This window comes from Asterias amurensis, chromosome 1, assembly GCF_032118995.1.
Source record: "Asterias amurensis chromosome 1, ASM3211899v1".
NCBI classification, from domain to species: Eukaryota; Metazoa; Echinodermata; class Asteroidea; order Forcipulatida; family Asteriidae; genus Asterias; species Asterias amurensis.
This window is the reverse complement of record NC_092648.1, coordinates 17,024,801-17,041,349: the sequence shown is the minus strand read 5'-3', so window position 1 is coordinate 17,041,349 and position 16,549 is coordinate 17,024,801. Positions and strand designations below refer to the sequence as shown.

Here is a 16,549-nt window from a genome sequence, read left to right as displayed (position 1 = left end):
GTTTGGATTTTTGGTCTAAAATGAAAAAAATCGACCATACCGGTATGGTCAAAACTTTCAGATTTGGGGTCAAAAAATTTCCGCTGATTTTATGGTTCCAAACGATACAGGACAGACTACTGAACACATTTCATCAGTTGAGACTGGGGTAAATAACCAAAATTTTTACATTTATAGAGAATTTTGTGAGTTTGGATTTTTGGTCTAAAATGAAAAAAATCGACCATACCGGTATGGTCAAAATTTTCAGATTTGGGGTCAAAAAATTTCTGCTGATTTTATGGTTCCAAACGATACAGGACGGACTACTGAACACATTTTATCAGTTGAGACTGGGTAAATAACCAAAATTTTTAGATTTATAGAGAATTTTGTGAGTTTGGATTTTTGGACCAAAATGAAAAAAATCGACCATACCGGTATGGTCAAAATTTTCAGATTTGGGGTCAAAAAATTTCTGCTGATTTTATGGTTCCAAACGATACAGGACAGACTACTGAACACATTTCATCAGTTGAGACTGGGTAAATAACCAAAATTTTTAGATTTATAGAGAATTTTGTGAGTTTGGATTTTTGGACCAAAATGAAAAAAATCGACCATACCGGTATGGTCAAAATTTTCAGATTTGGGGTCAAAAAATTTCTGCTGATTTTATGGTTCCAAACGATACAGGACGGACTACTGAACACATTTTATCAGTTGAGACTGGGTAAATAACCAAAATTTTTAGATTTATAGAGAATTTTGTGAGTTTGGATTTTTGGACCAAAATGAAAAAAATCGACCATACCGGTATGGTCAAAATTTTCAGATTTGGGGTCAAAAAATTTCTGCTGATTTTATGGTTCCAAACGATACAGGATGGACTACTGAACACATTCTATCAGTTGAGACTGGGTAAATAACCAAAATTTTTACATTTATAGAGAATTTTGTGAGTTTGGATTTTTGGACCAAAATGAAAAAAATTGACCATACCGGTATGGTCAAAATTTTCAGATTTGGGGTCAAAAAATTTCTGCTGATTTTATGGTTCCAAACGATACAGGATGGACTACTGAACACATTCTATCAGTTGAGACTGGGTAAATAACCAAAATTTTTACATTTATAGAGAATTTTGTGAGTTTGGATTTTTGGTCTAAAATGAAAAAAATCGACCATACCGGTATGGTCAAAACTTTCAGATTTGGGGTCAAAAAATTTCCGCTGATTTTATGGTTCCAAACGATACAGGACAGACTACTGAACACATTTCATCAGTTGAGACTGGGTAAATAACCAAAATTTTTAGATTTATAGAGAATTTTGTGAGTTTGGATTTTTGGACCAAAATGAAAAAAATCGACCATACCGGTATGGTCAAAATTTTCAGATTTGGGGTCAAAAAATTTCTGCTGATTTTATGGTTCCAAACGATACAGGACAGACTACTGAACACATTTCATCAGTTGAGACTGGGTAAATAACCAAAATTTTTACATTTATAGAGAATTTTGTGAGTTTGGATTTTTGGTCTAAAATGAAAAAAATCGACCATACCGGTATGGTCAAAATTTTCAGATTTGGGGTCCAAAGATTTCTGCTGATTTTATGGTTCCAAACGATACAGGACAGACTACTGAACACATTTCATCAGTTGAGACTGGGTAAATAACCAAAATTTTTAGATTTATAGAGAATTTTGTGAGTTTGGATTTTTGGACCAAAATGAAAAAAATCGACCATACCGGTATGGTCAAATTTTCAGATTTGGGGTCAAAAAATTTCTGCTGATTTTATGGTTCCAAACGATACAGGACGGACTACTGAACACATTTGATCAGTTGAGACTGGGTAAATAACCAAAATTTTTAGATTTATAGAGAATTTTGTGAGTTTGGATTTTTGGACCAAAATGAAAAAAATCGACCATACCGGTATGGTCAAACTTTTCAGATTTGGGGTCAAAAAATTTCTGCTGATTTTATGGTTCCAAACGATACAGGATGGACTACTGAACACATTCTATCAGTTGAGACTGGGTAAATAACCAAAATTTTTACATTTATAGACAATTTTGTGAGTTTGGATTTTTGGTCTAAAATGAAAAAAATCGACCATACCGGTATGGTCAAAACTTTCAGATTCGGGGTCAAAAAATTTCCGCTGATTTTATGGTTCCAAACGATACAGGACAGACTACTGAACACATTTCATCAGTTGAGACTGGGTAAATAACCAAAATTTTTACATTTATAGAGAATTTTGTGAGTTTGGATTTTTGGTCTAAAATGAAAAAAATCGACCATACCGGTATGGTCAAAATTTTCAGATTTGGGGTCAAAAAATTTCTGCTGATTTTATGGTTCCAAACGATACAGGACAGACTACTGAACACATTTCATCAGTTGAGACTGGGTAAATAACCAAAATTTTTACATTTATAGAGAATTTTGTGAGTTTGGATTTTTGGTCTAAAATGAAAAAAATCGACCATACCGGTATGGTCAAAACTTTCAGATTTGGGGTCAAAAAATTTCCGCTGATTTTATGGTTCCAAACGATACAGGACAGACTACTGAACACATTTCATCAGTTGAGACTGGGTACATAACCAAAATTTTTACATTTACAGAGAATTTTGTGAGTTTGGATTTTTGGTCTAAAATGAAAAAAATCGACCATACCGGTATGGTCAAAATTTTCAGATTTGGGGTCAAAAAATTTCTGCTGATTTTATGGTTCCAAACGATACAGGACGGACTACTGAACACATTTCATCAGTTGAGACTGGGTAAATAACCAAAATTTTTAGATTTATAGAGAATTTTGTGAGTTTGGATTTTTGGACCAAAATGAAAAAAATCGACCATACCGGTATGGTCAAAATTTTCAGATTTGGGGTCAAAAAATTTCTGCTGATTTTATGGTTCCAAACGATACAGGACGGACTACTGAACACATTTTATCAGTTGAGACTGGGTAAATAACCAAAATTTTTAGATTTATAGAGAATTTTGTGAGTTTGGATTTTTGGACCAAAATGAAAAAAATCGACCATACCGGTATGGTCAAAATTTTCAGATTTGGGGTCAAAAAATTTCTGCTGATTTTATGGTTCCAAACGATACAGGATGGACTACTGAACACATTCTATCAGTTGAGACTGGGTAAATAACCAAAATTTTTACATTTATAGACAATTTTGTGAGTTTGGATTTTTGGTGTAAAATGAAAAAAATCGACCATACCGGTATGGTCAAAACTTTCAGATTTGGGGTCAAAAAATTTCCGCTGATTTTATGGTTCCAAACGATACAGGACAGACTACTGAACACATTTCATCAGTTGAGACTGGGTAAATAACCAAAATTTTTACATTTATAGAGAATTTTGTGAGTTTGGATTTTTGGTCTAAAATGAAAAAAATCGACCATACCGGTATGGTCAAAATTTTCAGATTTGGGGTCAAAAAAATTCCGCTGATTTTATGGTTCCAAACGATACAGGACAGACTACTGAACATATTTCATCAGTTGAGACTGGGTAAATAACCAAAATTTTTACATTTATAGAGAATTTTGTGAGTTTGGATTTTTGGTCTAAAATGAAAAAAATCGACCATACCGGTATGGTCAAAATTTTCAGATTTGGGGTCAAAAAATTTCTGCTGATTTTATGGTTCCAAACGATATAGGACATACTACTGAACACATTTCATCAGTTGAGACTGGGTAAATAACCAAAATTTTTAGATTTATAGAGAATTTTGTGAGTTTGGATTTTTGGACCAAAATGAAAAAAATCGACCATACCGGTATGGTCAAAATTTTCAGATTTGGGGTCAAAAAATTTCTGCTGATTTTATGGTTCCAAACGATACAGGACGGACTACTGAACACATTTTATCAGTTGAGACTGGGTAAATAACCAAAATTTTTAGATTTATAGAGAATTTTGTGAGTTTGGATTTTTGGAACAAAATGAAAAAAATCGACCATACCGGTATGGTCAAAATTTTCAGATTTGGGGTCAAAAAATTTCCGCTGATTTTATGGTTCCAACGATACAGGACGGACTACTGAACACATTTTATCAGTTGAGACTGGGTAAATAACCAAAATTTTTACATTTATAGAGAATTTTGTGAGTTTGGATTTTTGGACCAAAATGAAAAAAATTGACCATACCGGTATGGTCAAAATTTTCAGATTTGGGGTCAAAAAATTTCTGCTGATTTTATGGTTCCAAACGATACAGGATGGACTACTGAACACATTCTATCAGTTGAGACTGGGTAAATAACCAAAATTTTTACATTTATAGAGAATTTTGTGAGTTTGGATTTTTGGTCTAAAATGAAAAAAATCGACCATACCGGTATGGTCAAAATTTTCAGATTTGGGGTCAAAAAATTTCTGCTGATTTTATGGTTCCAAACGATACAGGACAGACTACTGAACACATTTCATCAGTTGAGACTGGGTAAATAACCAAAATTTTTAGATTTATAGAGAATTTTGTGAGTTTGGATTTTTGGACCAAAATGAAAAAAATCGACCATACCGGTATGGTCAAAATTTTCAGATTTGGGGTCAAAAAATTTCTGCTGATTTTATGGTTCCAAACGATACAGGACAGACTACTGAACACATTTCATCAGTTGAGACTGGGTAAATAACCAAAATTTTTAGATTTATAGAGAATTTTGTGAGTTTGGATTTTTGGACCAAAATGAAAAAAATCGACCATACCGGTATGGTCAAAATTTTCAGATTTGGGGTCAAAAAATTTCTGCTGATTTTATGGTTCCAAACGATACAGGACAGACTACTGAACACATTTCATCAGTTGAGACTGGGTAAATAACCAAAATTTTTACATTTATAGAGAATTTTGTGAGTTTGGATTTTTGGTCTAAAATGAAAAAAATCGACCATACCGGTATGGTCAAAATTTTCAGATTTGGGGTCCAAAGATTTCTGCTGATTTTATGGTTCCAAACGATACAGGACGGACTACTGAACACATTTCATCAGTTGAGACTGGGTAAATAACCAAAATTTTTAGATTTATAGAGAATTTTGTGAGTTTGGATTTTTGGACCAAAATGAAAAAAATCGACCATACCGGTATGGTCAAAATTTTCAGATTTGGGGTAAAAAAATTTCTGCTGATTTTATGGTTCCAAACGATACAGGACGGACTACTGAACACATTTTATCAGTTGAGACTGGGTAAATAACCAAAATTTTTAGATTTATAGAGAATTTTGTGAGTTTGGATTTTTGGACCAAAATGAAAAAAATCGACCATACCGGTATGGTCAAAATTTTCAGATTTGGGGTCAAAAAATTTCTGCTGATTTTATGGTTCCAAACGATACAGGATGGACTACTGAACACATTCTATCAGTTGAGACTGGGTAAATAACCAAAATTTTTACATTTATAGACAATTTTGTGAGTTTGGATTTTTGGTCTAAAATGAAAAAAATCGACCATACCGGTATGGTCAAAACTTTCAGATTTGGGGTCAAAAAATTTCCGCTGATTTTATGGTTCCAAACGATACAGGACAGACTACTGAACACATTTCATCAGTTGAGACTGGGTAAATAACCAAAATTTTTACATTTATAGAGAATTTTGTGAGTTTGGATTTTTGGTCTAAAATGAAAAAAATCGACCATACCGGTATGGTCAAAATTTTCAGATTTGGGGTCAAAAAAATTCCGCTGATTTTATGGTTCCAAACGATACAGGACAGACTACTGAACATATTTCATCAGTTGAGACTGGGTAAATAACCAAAATTTTTACATTTATAGAGAATTTTGTGAGTTTGGATTTTTGGTCTAAAATGAAAAAAATCGACCATACCGGTATGGTCAAAATTTTCAGATTTGGGGTCAAAAAATTTCTGCTGATTTTATGGTTCCAAACGATATAGGACATACTACTGAACACATTTCATCAGTTGAGACTGGGTAAATAACCAAAATTTTTAGATTTATAGAGAATTTTGTGAGTTTGGATTTTTGGACCAAAATGAAAAAAATCGACCATACCGGTATGGTCAAAATTTTCAGATTTGGGGTCAAAAAATTTCTGCTGATTTTATGGTTCCAAACGATACAGGACGGACTACTGAACACATTTTATCAGTTGAGACTGGGTAAATAACCAAAATTTTTAGATTTATAGAGAATTTTGTGAGTTTGGATTTTTGGAACAAAATGAAAAAAATCGACCATACCGGTATGGTCAAAATTTTCAGATTTGGGGTCAAAAAATTTCCGCTGATTTTATGGTTCCAAACGATACAGGACGGACTACTGAACACATTTTATCAGTTGAGACTGGGTAAATAACCAAAATTTTTACATTTATAGAGAATTTTGTGAGTTTGGATTTTTGGACCAAAATGAAAAAAATTGACCATACCGGTATGGTCAAAATTTTCAGATTTGGGGTCAAAAAATTTCTGCTGATTTTATGGTTCCAAACGATACAGGATGGACTACTGAACACATTCTATCAGTTGAGACTGGGTAAATAACCAAAATTTTTACATTTATAGAGAATTTTGTGAGTTTGGATTTTTGGTCTAAAATGAAAAAAATCGACCATACCGGTATGGTCAAAATTTTCAGATTTGGGGTCAAAAAATTTCTGCTGATTTTATGGTTCCAAACGATACAGGACAGACTACTGAACACATTTCATCAGTTGAGACTGGGTAAATAACCAAAATTTTTAGATTTATAGAGAATTTTGTGAGTTTGGATTTTGGACCAAAATGAAAAAAATCGACCATACCGGTATGGTCAAAATTTTCAGATTTGGGGTCAAAAAATTTCTGCTGATTTTATGGTTCCAAACGATACAGGACGGACTACTGAACACATTTTATCAGTTGAGACTGGGTAAATAACCAAAATTTTTAGATTTATAGAGAATTTTGTGAGTTTGGATTTTTGGACCAAAATGAAAAAAATCGACCATACCGGTATGGTCAAAATTTTCAGATTTGGGGTCAAAAAATTTCTGCTGATTTTATGGTTCCAAACGATACAGGACGGACTACTGAACACATTTTATCAGTTGAGACTGGGTAAATAACCAAAATTTTTACATTTATAGAGAATTTTGTGAGTTTGGATTTTTGGACCAAAATGAAAAAAATTGACCATACCGGTATGGTCAAAATTTTCAGATTTGGGGTCAAAAAATTTCTGCTGATTTTATGGTTCCAAACGATACAGGATGGACTACTGAACACATTCTATCAGTTGAGACTGGGTAAATAACCAAAATTTTTACATTTATAGAGAATTTTGTGAGTTTGGATTTTTGGTCTAAAATGAAAAAAATCGACCATACCGGTATGGTCAAAACTTTCAGATTTGGGGTCAAAAAATTTCCGCTGATTTTATGGTTCCAAACGATACAGGACAGACTACTGAACACATTTCATCAGTTGAGACTGGGGTAAATAACCAAAATTTTTACATTTATAGAGAATTTTGTGAGTTTGGATTTTTGGTCTAAAATGAAAAAAATCGACCATACCGGTATGGTCAAAATTTTCAGATTTGGGGTCAAAAAATTTCTGCTGATTTTATGGTTCCAAACGATACAGGACGGACTACTGAACACATTTTATCAGTTGAGACTGGGTAAATAACCAAAATTTTTAGATTTATAGAGAATTTTGTGAGTTTGGATTTTTGGACCAAAATGAAAAAAATCGACCATACCGGTATGGTCAAAATTTTCAGATTTGGGGTCAAAAAATTTCTGCTGATTTTATGGTTCCAAACGATACAGGACAGACTACTGAACACATTTCATCAGTTGAGACTGGGTAAATAACCAAAATTTTTAGATTTATAGAGAATTTTGTGAGTTTGGATTTTTGGACCAAAATGAAAAAAATCGACCATACCGGTATGGTCAAAATTTTCAGATTTGGGGTCAAAAAATTTCTGCTGATTTTATGGTTCCAAACGATACAGGACGGACTACTGAACACATTTTATCAGTTGAGACTGGGTAAATAACCAAAATTTTTAGATTTATAGAGAATTTTGTGAGTTTGGATTTTTGGACCAAAATGAAAAAAATCGACCATACCGGTATGGTCAAAATTTTCAGATTTGGGGTCAAAAAATTTCTGCTGATTTTATGGTTCCAAACGATACAGGACGGACTACTGAACACATTTTATCAGTTGAGACTGGGTAAATAACCAAAATTTTTACATTTATAGAGAATTTTGTGAGTTTGGATTTTTGGACCAAAATGAAAAAAATTGACCATACCGGTATGGTCAAAATTTTCAGATTTGGGGTCAAAAAATTTCTGCTGATTTTATGGTTCCAAACGATACAGGATGGACTACTGAACACATTCTATCAGTTGAGACTGGGTAAATAACCAAAATTTTTACATTTATAGAGAATTTTGTGAGTTTGGATTTTTGGTCTAAAATGAAAAAAATCGACCATACCGGTATGGTCAAAACTTTCAGATTTGGGGTCAAAAAATTTCCGCTGATTTTATGGTTCCAAACGATACAGGACAGACTACTGAACACATTTCATCAGTTGAGACTGGGTAAATAACCAAAATTTTTACATTTATAGAGAATTTTGTGAGTTTGGATTTTTGGTCTAAAATGAAAAAAATCGACCATACCGGTATGGTCAAAATTTTCAGATTTGGGGTCAAAAAATTTCTGCTGATTTTATGGTTCCAAACGATACAGGACAGACTACTGAACACATTTCATCAGTTGAGACTGGGTAAATAACCAAAATTTTTACATTTATAGAGAATTTTGTGAGTTTGGATTTTTGGTCTAAAATGAAAAAAATCGACCATACCGGTATGGTCAAAATTTTCAGATTTGGGGTCAAAAAAATTCCGCTGATTTTATGGTTCCAAACGATACAGGACAGACTACTGAACACATTTCATCAGTTGAGACTGGGTAAATAACCAAAATTTTTACATTTATAGAGAATTTTGTGAGTTTGGATTTTTGGTCTAAAATGAAAAAAATCGACCATACCGGTATGGTCAAAACTTTCAGATTTGGGGTCAAAAAATTTCCGCTGATTTTATGGTTCCAAACGATACAGGACAGACTACTGAACACATTTCATCAGTTTGAGACTGGGTAAATAACCAAAATTTTTCGATTCATAGAGAATTTTGTGAGTTTGGATTTTTGGTCTAAAATGAAAAAAATCGACCATACCGGTATGGTCAAAACTTTCAGATTTGGGGTCAAAAAATTTCTGCTGATTTTATGGTTCTAAACGATACAGGACGGACTACTGAACACATTTTATCAGTTGAGACTGGGTAAATAACCAAAATTTTTAGATTTATAGAGAATTTTGTGAGTTTGGATTTTTGGACCAAAATGAAAAAAATCGACCATACCGGTATGGTCAAAATTTTCAGATTTGGGGTCAAAAAATTTCCGCTGATTTTATGGTTCCAAACGATACAGGATGGAATACTGAACACATTCTATCAGTTAAGACTGGGTAAATAACCAAAATTTTTACATTTATAGAGAATTTTGTGAGTTTGGATTTTTGGACCAAAATGAAAAAAATCGACCATACCGGTATGGTCAAAATTTTCAGATTTGGGGTCAAAAAATTTCTGCTGATTTTATGGTTCCAAACGATACAGGATGGACTACTGAACACATTCTATCAGTTGAGACTGGGTAAATAACCAAAATTTTTACATTTATAGAGAATTTTGTGAGTTTGGATTTTTGGTCTAAAATGAAAAAAATCGACCATACCGGTATGGTCAAAACTTTCAGATTTGGGGTCAAAAAATTTCCGCTGATTTTATGGTTCCAAACGATACAGGACAGACTACTGAACACATTTCATCAGTTGAGACTGGGTAAATAACCAAAATTTTTACATTTATAGAGAATTTTGTGAGTTTGGATTTTTGGTCTAAAATGAAAAAAATCGACCATACCGGTATAGTCAAAATTTTCAGATTTGGGGTCAAAAAAATTCCGCTGATTTTATGGTTCCAAACGATACAGGACAGACTACTGAACACATTTCATCAGTTGAGACTGGGTAAATAACCAAAATTTTTACATTTATAGAGAATTTTGTGAGTTTGGATTTTTGGTCTAAAATGAAAAAAATCGACCATACCGGTATGGTCAAAATTTTCAGATTTGGGGTCAAAAAATTTCTGCTGGTTTTATGGTTCCAAACGATACAGGATGGACTACTGAACACATTCTATCAGTTGAGACTGGGTAAATAACCAAAATTTTTACATTTATAGAGAATTTTGTGAGTTTGGATTTTTGGTCTAAAATGAAAAAAATCGACCATACCGGTATGGTCAAAATTTTCAGATTTGGGGTCAAAAAAATTCCGCTGGTTTTATGGTTCCAAACGATACAGGACAGACTACTGAACACATTTCATCAGTTGAGACTGGGTAAATAACCAAAATTTTTACATTTATAGAGAATTTTGTGAGTTTGGATTTTTGGTCTAAAATGAAAAAAATCGACCATACCGGTATGGTCAAAATTTTCAGATTTGGGGTCAAAAAATTTCTGCTGATTTTATGGTTCCAAACGATACAGGACAGACTACTGAACACATTTCATCAGTTGAGACTGGGTAAATAACCAAAATTTTTAGATTTATAGAGAATTTTGTGAGTTTGGATTTTTGGACCAAAATGAAAAAAATCGACCATACCGGTATGGTCAAAATTTTCAGATTTGGGGTCAAAAAATTTCTGCTGATTTTATGGTTCCAAACGATACAGGACGGACTACTGAACACATTTTATCAGTTGAGACTGGGTAAATAACCAAAATTTTTAGATTTATAGAGAATTTTGTGAGTTTGGATTTTTGGACCAAAATGAAAAAAATCGACCATACCGGTATGGTCAAAATTTTCAGATTTGGGGTCAAAAAATTTCTGCTGATTTTATGGTTCCAAACGATACAGGATGGACTACTGAACACATTCTATCAGTTGAGACTGGGTAAATAACCAAAATTTTTACATTATAGAGAATTTTGTGAGTTTGGATTTTTGGTCTAAAATGAAAAAAATCGACCATACCGGTATGGTCAAAACTTTCAGATTTGGGGTAAAAAAACTTTCCGCTGATTTTATGGTTCCAAACGATACAGGACAGACTACTGAACACATTTCATCAGTTGAGACTGGGTAAATAACCAAAATTTTTACATTTATAAAGAATTTTGTGAGTTTGGATTTTTGGTCTAAAATGAAAAAAATCGACCATACCGGTATGGTCAAAATTTTCAGATTTGGGGTTAAAAAAATTCCGCTGATTTTATGGTTCCAAACGATACAGGACAGACTACTGAACACATTTCATCAGTTGAGACTGGGTAAATAACCAAAATTTTTACATTTATAGAGAATTTTGTGAGTTTGGATTTTTGGTCTAAAATGAAAAAAATCGACCATACCGGTATGGTCAAAATTTTCAGATTTGGGGTCAAAAAATTTCTGCTGATTTTATGGTTCCAAACGATACAGGACAGACTACTGAACACATTTCATCAGTTGAGACTGGGTAAATAACCAAAATTTTTAGATTTATAGAGAATTTTGTGAGTTTGGATTTTTGGACCAAAATGAAAAAAATCGACCATACCGGTATGGTCAAAATTTTCAGATTTGGGGTCAAAAAATTTCTGCTGATTTTATGGTTCCAAACGATACAGGACGGACTACTGAACACATTTTATCAGTTGAGACTGGGTAAATAACCAAAATTTTTAGATTTATAGAGAATTTTGTGAGTTTGGATTTTTGGACCAAAATGAAAAAAATCGACCATACCGGTATGGTCAAAATTTTCAGATTTGGGGTCAAAAAATTTCTGCTGATTTTATGGTTCCAAACGATACAGGATGGACTACTGAACACATTCTATCAGTTAAGACTGGGTAAATAACCAAAATTTTTACATTCATAGAGAATTTTGTGAGTTTGGATTTTTGGACCAAAATGAAAAAAATCGACCATACCGGTATGGTCAAAACTTTCAGATTTGGGGTCAAAAAATTTCCGCTGATTTTATGGTTCCAAACGATACAGGACAGACTACTGAACACATTTCATCTGTTGAGACTGGGGTAAATAACCAAAATTTTTACATTTATAGAGAATTTTGTGAGTTTGGATTTTTGGTCTAAAATGAAAAAAATCGACCATACCGGTATGGTCAAAACTTTCAGATTTGGGGTCAAAAAATTTCTGCTGATTTTATGGTTCCAAACGATACAGGACAGACTACTGAACACATTTCATCAGTTGAGACTGGGTAAATAACCAAAATTTTTAGATTTATAGAGAATTTTGTGAGTTTGGATTTTTGGACCAAAATGAAAAAAATCTACCATACCGGTATGGTCAAAATTTTCAGATTTGGGGTCAAAAAATTTCTGCTGATTTTATGGTTCCAAACGATACAGGACGGACTACTGAACACATTTCATCAGTTGAGACTGGGTAAATAACCAAAATTTTTAGATTTATAGAGAATTTTGTGAGTTTGGATTTTTGGACCAAAATGAAAAAAATCGACCATACCGGTATGGTCAAAATTTTCAGATTTGGGGTCAAAAAATTTCTGCTGATTTTATGGTTCCAAACGATACAGGATGGACTACTGAACACATTCTATCAGTTAAGACTGGGTAAATAACCAAAATTTTTACATTTATAGAGAATTTTGTGAGTTTGGATTTTTGGTCTAAAATGAAAAAAATCGACCATACCGGTATGGTCAAAACTTTCAGATTTGGGGTCAAAACATTTCCGCTGATTTTATGGTTGCAAACGATACAGGATGGACTACTGAACACATTCTATCAGTTAAGACTGGGTAAATAACCAAAATTTTTACATTTATAGAGAATTTTGTGAGTTTGGATTTTTGGTCTAAAATGAAAAAAATCGACCATACCGGTATAGTCAAAATTTTCAGATTTGGGGTCAAAAAAATTCCGCTGATTTTATGGTTCCAAACGATACAGGACAGACTACTGAACACATTTCATCAGTTGAGACTGGGTAAATAACCAAAATTTTTACATTTATAGAGAATTTTGTGAGTTTGGATTTTTGGTCTAAAATGAAAAAAATCGACCATACCGGTATGGTCAAAATTTTCAGATTTGGGGTCAAAAAAATTCCGCTGATTTTATGGTTCCAAACGATACAGGACAGACTACTGAACACATTTCATCAGTTGAGACTGGGTAAATAACCAAAATTTTTACATTTATAGAGAATTTTGTGAGTTTGGATTTTTGATCTAAAATGAAAAAAATCGACCATACCGGTATGGTCAAAACTTTCAGATTTGGGGTCAAAAAATTTCTGCTGATTTTATGGTTCCAAACGATACAGGACAGACTACTGAACACATTTCATCAGTTGAGACTGGGTAAATAACCAAAATTTTTAGATTTATAGAGAATTTTGTGAGTTTGGATTTTTGGACCAAAATGAAAAAAATCTACCATACCGGTATGGTCAAAATTTTCAGATTTGGGGTCAAAAAATTTCTGCTGATTTTATGGTTCCAAACGATACAGGACGGACTACTGAACACATTTTATCAGTTGAGACTGGGTAAATAACCAAAATTTTTAGATTTATAGAGAATTTTGTGAGTTTGGATTTTTGGACCAAAATGAAAAAAATCGACCATACCGGTATGGTCAAAATTTTCAGATTTGGGGTCAAAAAATTTCTGCTGATTTTATGGTTCCAAACGATACAGGACGGACTACTGAACACATTCTATCAGTTAAGACTGGGTAAATAACCAAAATTTTTACATTTATAGAGAATTTTGTGAGTTTGGATTTTTGGTCTAAAATGAAAAAAATCGACCATACCGGTATGGTCAAAACTTTCAGATTTGGGGTCAAAAAATTTCCGCTGATTTTATGGTTGCAAACGATACAGGACAGACTACTGAACACATTTCATCAGTTGAGACTGGGGTAAATAACCAAAATTTTTACATTTATAGAGAATTTTGTGAGTTTGGATTTTTGGTCTAAAATGAAAAAAATCGACCATACCGGTATGGTCAAAATTTTCAGATTTGGGGTCAAAAAATTTCCGCTGATTTTATGGTTCCAAACGATACAGGACAGACTACTGAACACATTTCATCAGTTGAGACTGGGGTAAATAACCAAAATTTTTACATTTATAGAGAATTTTGTGAGTTTGGATTTTTGGTCTAAAATGAAAAAAATCGACCATACCGGTATGGTCAAAATTTTCAGATTTGGGGTCAAAAAAATTTCGCTGATTTTATGGTTCCAAACGATACAGGACAGACTACTGAACACATTTCATCAGTTGAGACTGGGTAAATAACCAAAATTTTTAGATTTATAGAGAATTTTGTGAGTTTGGATTTTTGGTCTAAAATGAAAAAAATCGACCATACCGGTATGGTCAAAATTTTCAGATTTGGGGTCAAAAAGTTTCGGATGATTTTATGGTTGCAAATGATACAGGACGGACTACTGAACACATTTGATCAGTTGAGACTGGGCAAATAACCAAACATTTTAGATTTATAGAGAATTTTATGTGTTTGGATTTTTGGTCCAAAATGAAAAAAATCGACCATACCGGTATGGTCAAAATTTTCAGATTTGGGGGCAAAAAATTTCGGATGATTTTATGGTTGCAAATGATACAGGACGGACTACTGAACACATTTTATCAGTTGAGACTGGGTAAATAACCAAATTTTTTAGATTTATAGAGAATTTTGTGAGTTTGGATTTTTGGACCAAAATGAAAGAAATTGACCATAGGCTTCTAGGGGATCCTATGACCAATCTACAAACCAAGTTTGGAGTTGATACGCCAAGTCCTTCTTGAGATATTGCTCGGACAACATTTCTTTTGTTTTAGCTATAACAAGCTTAATGTTTATCCGAGGGGGTCCAAAATCAATAGGCTTCTAGGGGATCCCATGACCAATCCACAAACCAAGTTTGGAGTCAGTACGCCAAGTCCTTCTTGAGATATGGCTCGGACAAGGATGATGTCCACACACATTATATTTTACTTTTATTTTATTTTAAATCTTCGGACATAATTCTTTGTTGGCAGGGGCCGTCCAGGGTAAGGCAAAAGTTTTAAAAACTGTCATCAAAGCGATGTGCCCTCCCAGACCCCTCCAACAAAAAACATACATGTTTATAAAAACTAAAATAAACAGAAGCCTAGGGACTGCTCAAAAGCGAACCAAATCACTATCCAAAGGAGCAATCCCTTGAATCCATGAAATCAATGCATTAACTTCGGACATTTTTGAATAAAAAAATGTTTGGTCAAAGAATACCTCAAACAGGAACAGTTTTTCTTTCAAATTGCCAAACAAAAAAATCTGAAAAAGGCAGGTACTGACCTGAAATTTCCTGTAAAGAATCCTTGAAATCCTGGAGTGAGGACCGAAGAAAGCTTCCTTGTAGATTGTGAACTGTCATTGGTGAACACAACAGCGTCCACAAGGTCTTCACTTGTGACCCGTGAGCCCATTATTGTAGCGCTGTAAGGCATCTGGTAAACGGCAACAGCGCCCTCGCCGGGCCGTATCACACTATCGCCGGATACTGGGAAGAGAGCGCTCGGCGGTGGGATCACGTTACTTGTACCAATAACAAACGTGCCCTCAGATGAGATGAAGCGACTTTCGAGCGAGAAGGCGTTATAGTAAACGGGCCCCTTGTTGGAAGATGCAGCAAGCACCAACGTATAGGCATCTAACCGAGTACCAGGAGGTCCTCTCAACTCCACAAACTCCTTACTATTGGAACCTTGGGTCCCTGGTCTTACCTCATTGATAATGATAGCTGTGGGTGTGGCTACCGTCGTACCTTTATGACACAGATTGTCCCCTTGAGGTGTAGGAGCAGTCAAGGTGAACGCAGATCCATGTAACTTCTGGCAACACTTGCATCGACTAATACTCATGTCACCATGAGAGAATTCAGAGTTAATCTGGATCTGGGATTGGCCTGGTAGTAAGGCGTCGATAAGTTGGGTGCTAGGTGGGTCCCTGTAGCCATACACCATAGCATCAACCAACTCGTCATCATCCATGGAGCTAGCAGTCCCTTTCTCTTTATACAGAACCACAGCATTGGAACCAGTGTTGTGGGGAAAGTTGCCTATTGAAGGGCTTATCTCCAGGTCAACTTGCCATTCTGTGCTGGGTTTGCCATGTACAAAATAACCATTCCTGCCACAGAGAAAAGCAAAACAACATTTAGTACCCCCAAATTTCAGTCATCAGTTTTTCTGAAACTTTGCACTTTCGAGATGAACAAAGTACTGAAGGCATTCTTAACAATCTGATCCTACAAAAAAAGCCCATAAAAAATACTTCTTTTACTCACTGAAGCAAAATAAGAAAACAAACACAAAATAATTATTTTTCGAGCACTGCTCAAAAACAGTTAT

The 16,549-nt window shown here is 34.0% G+C and overlaps 1 protein-coding gene across 2 annotated transcripts in view; it reads right to left on the bottom strand.

The window, feature by feature from the left end:
* The window catches only part of LOC139947949 (uncharacterized), a 123,251-nt gene that overhangs the window by 88,163 nt on the left and 18,539 nt on the right, over positions 1 to 16,549 (bottom strand). For both annotated transcript variants that reach the window (XM_071945843.1, XM_071945834.1), the window contains exon 15: positions 15,495 to 16,328. In XM_071945843.1, coding sequence (XP_071801944.1) covers positions 15,495 to 16,328 — 834 coding nt within the window. The remainder of the gene's footprint in view (positions 1 to 15,494; positions 16,329 to 16,549) is intronic.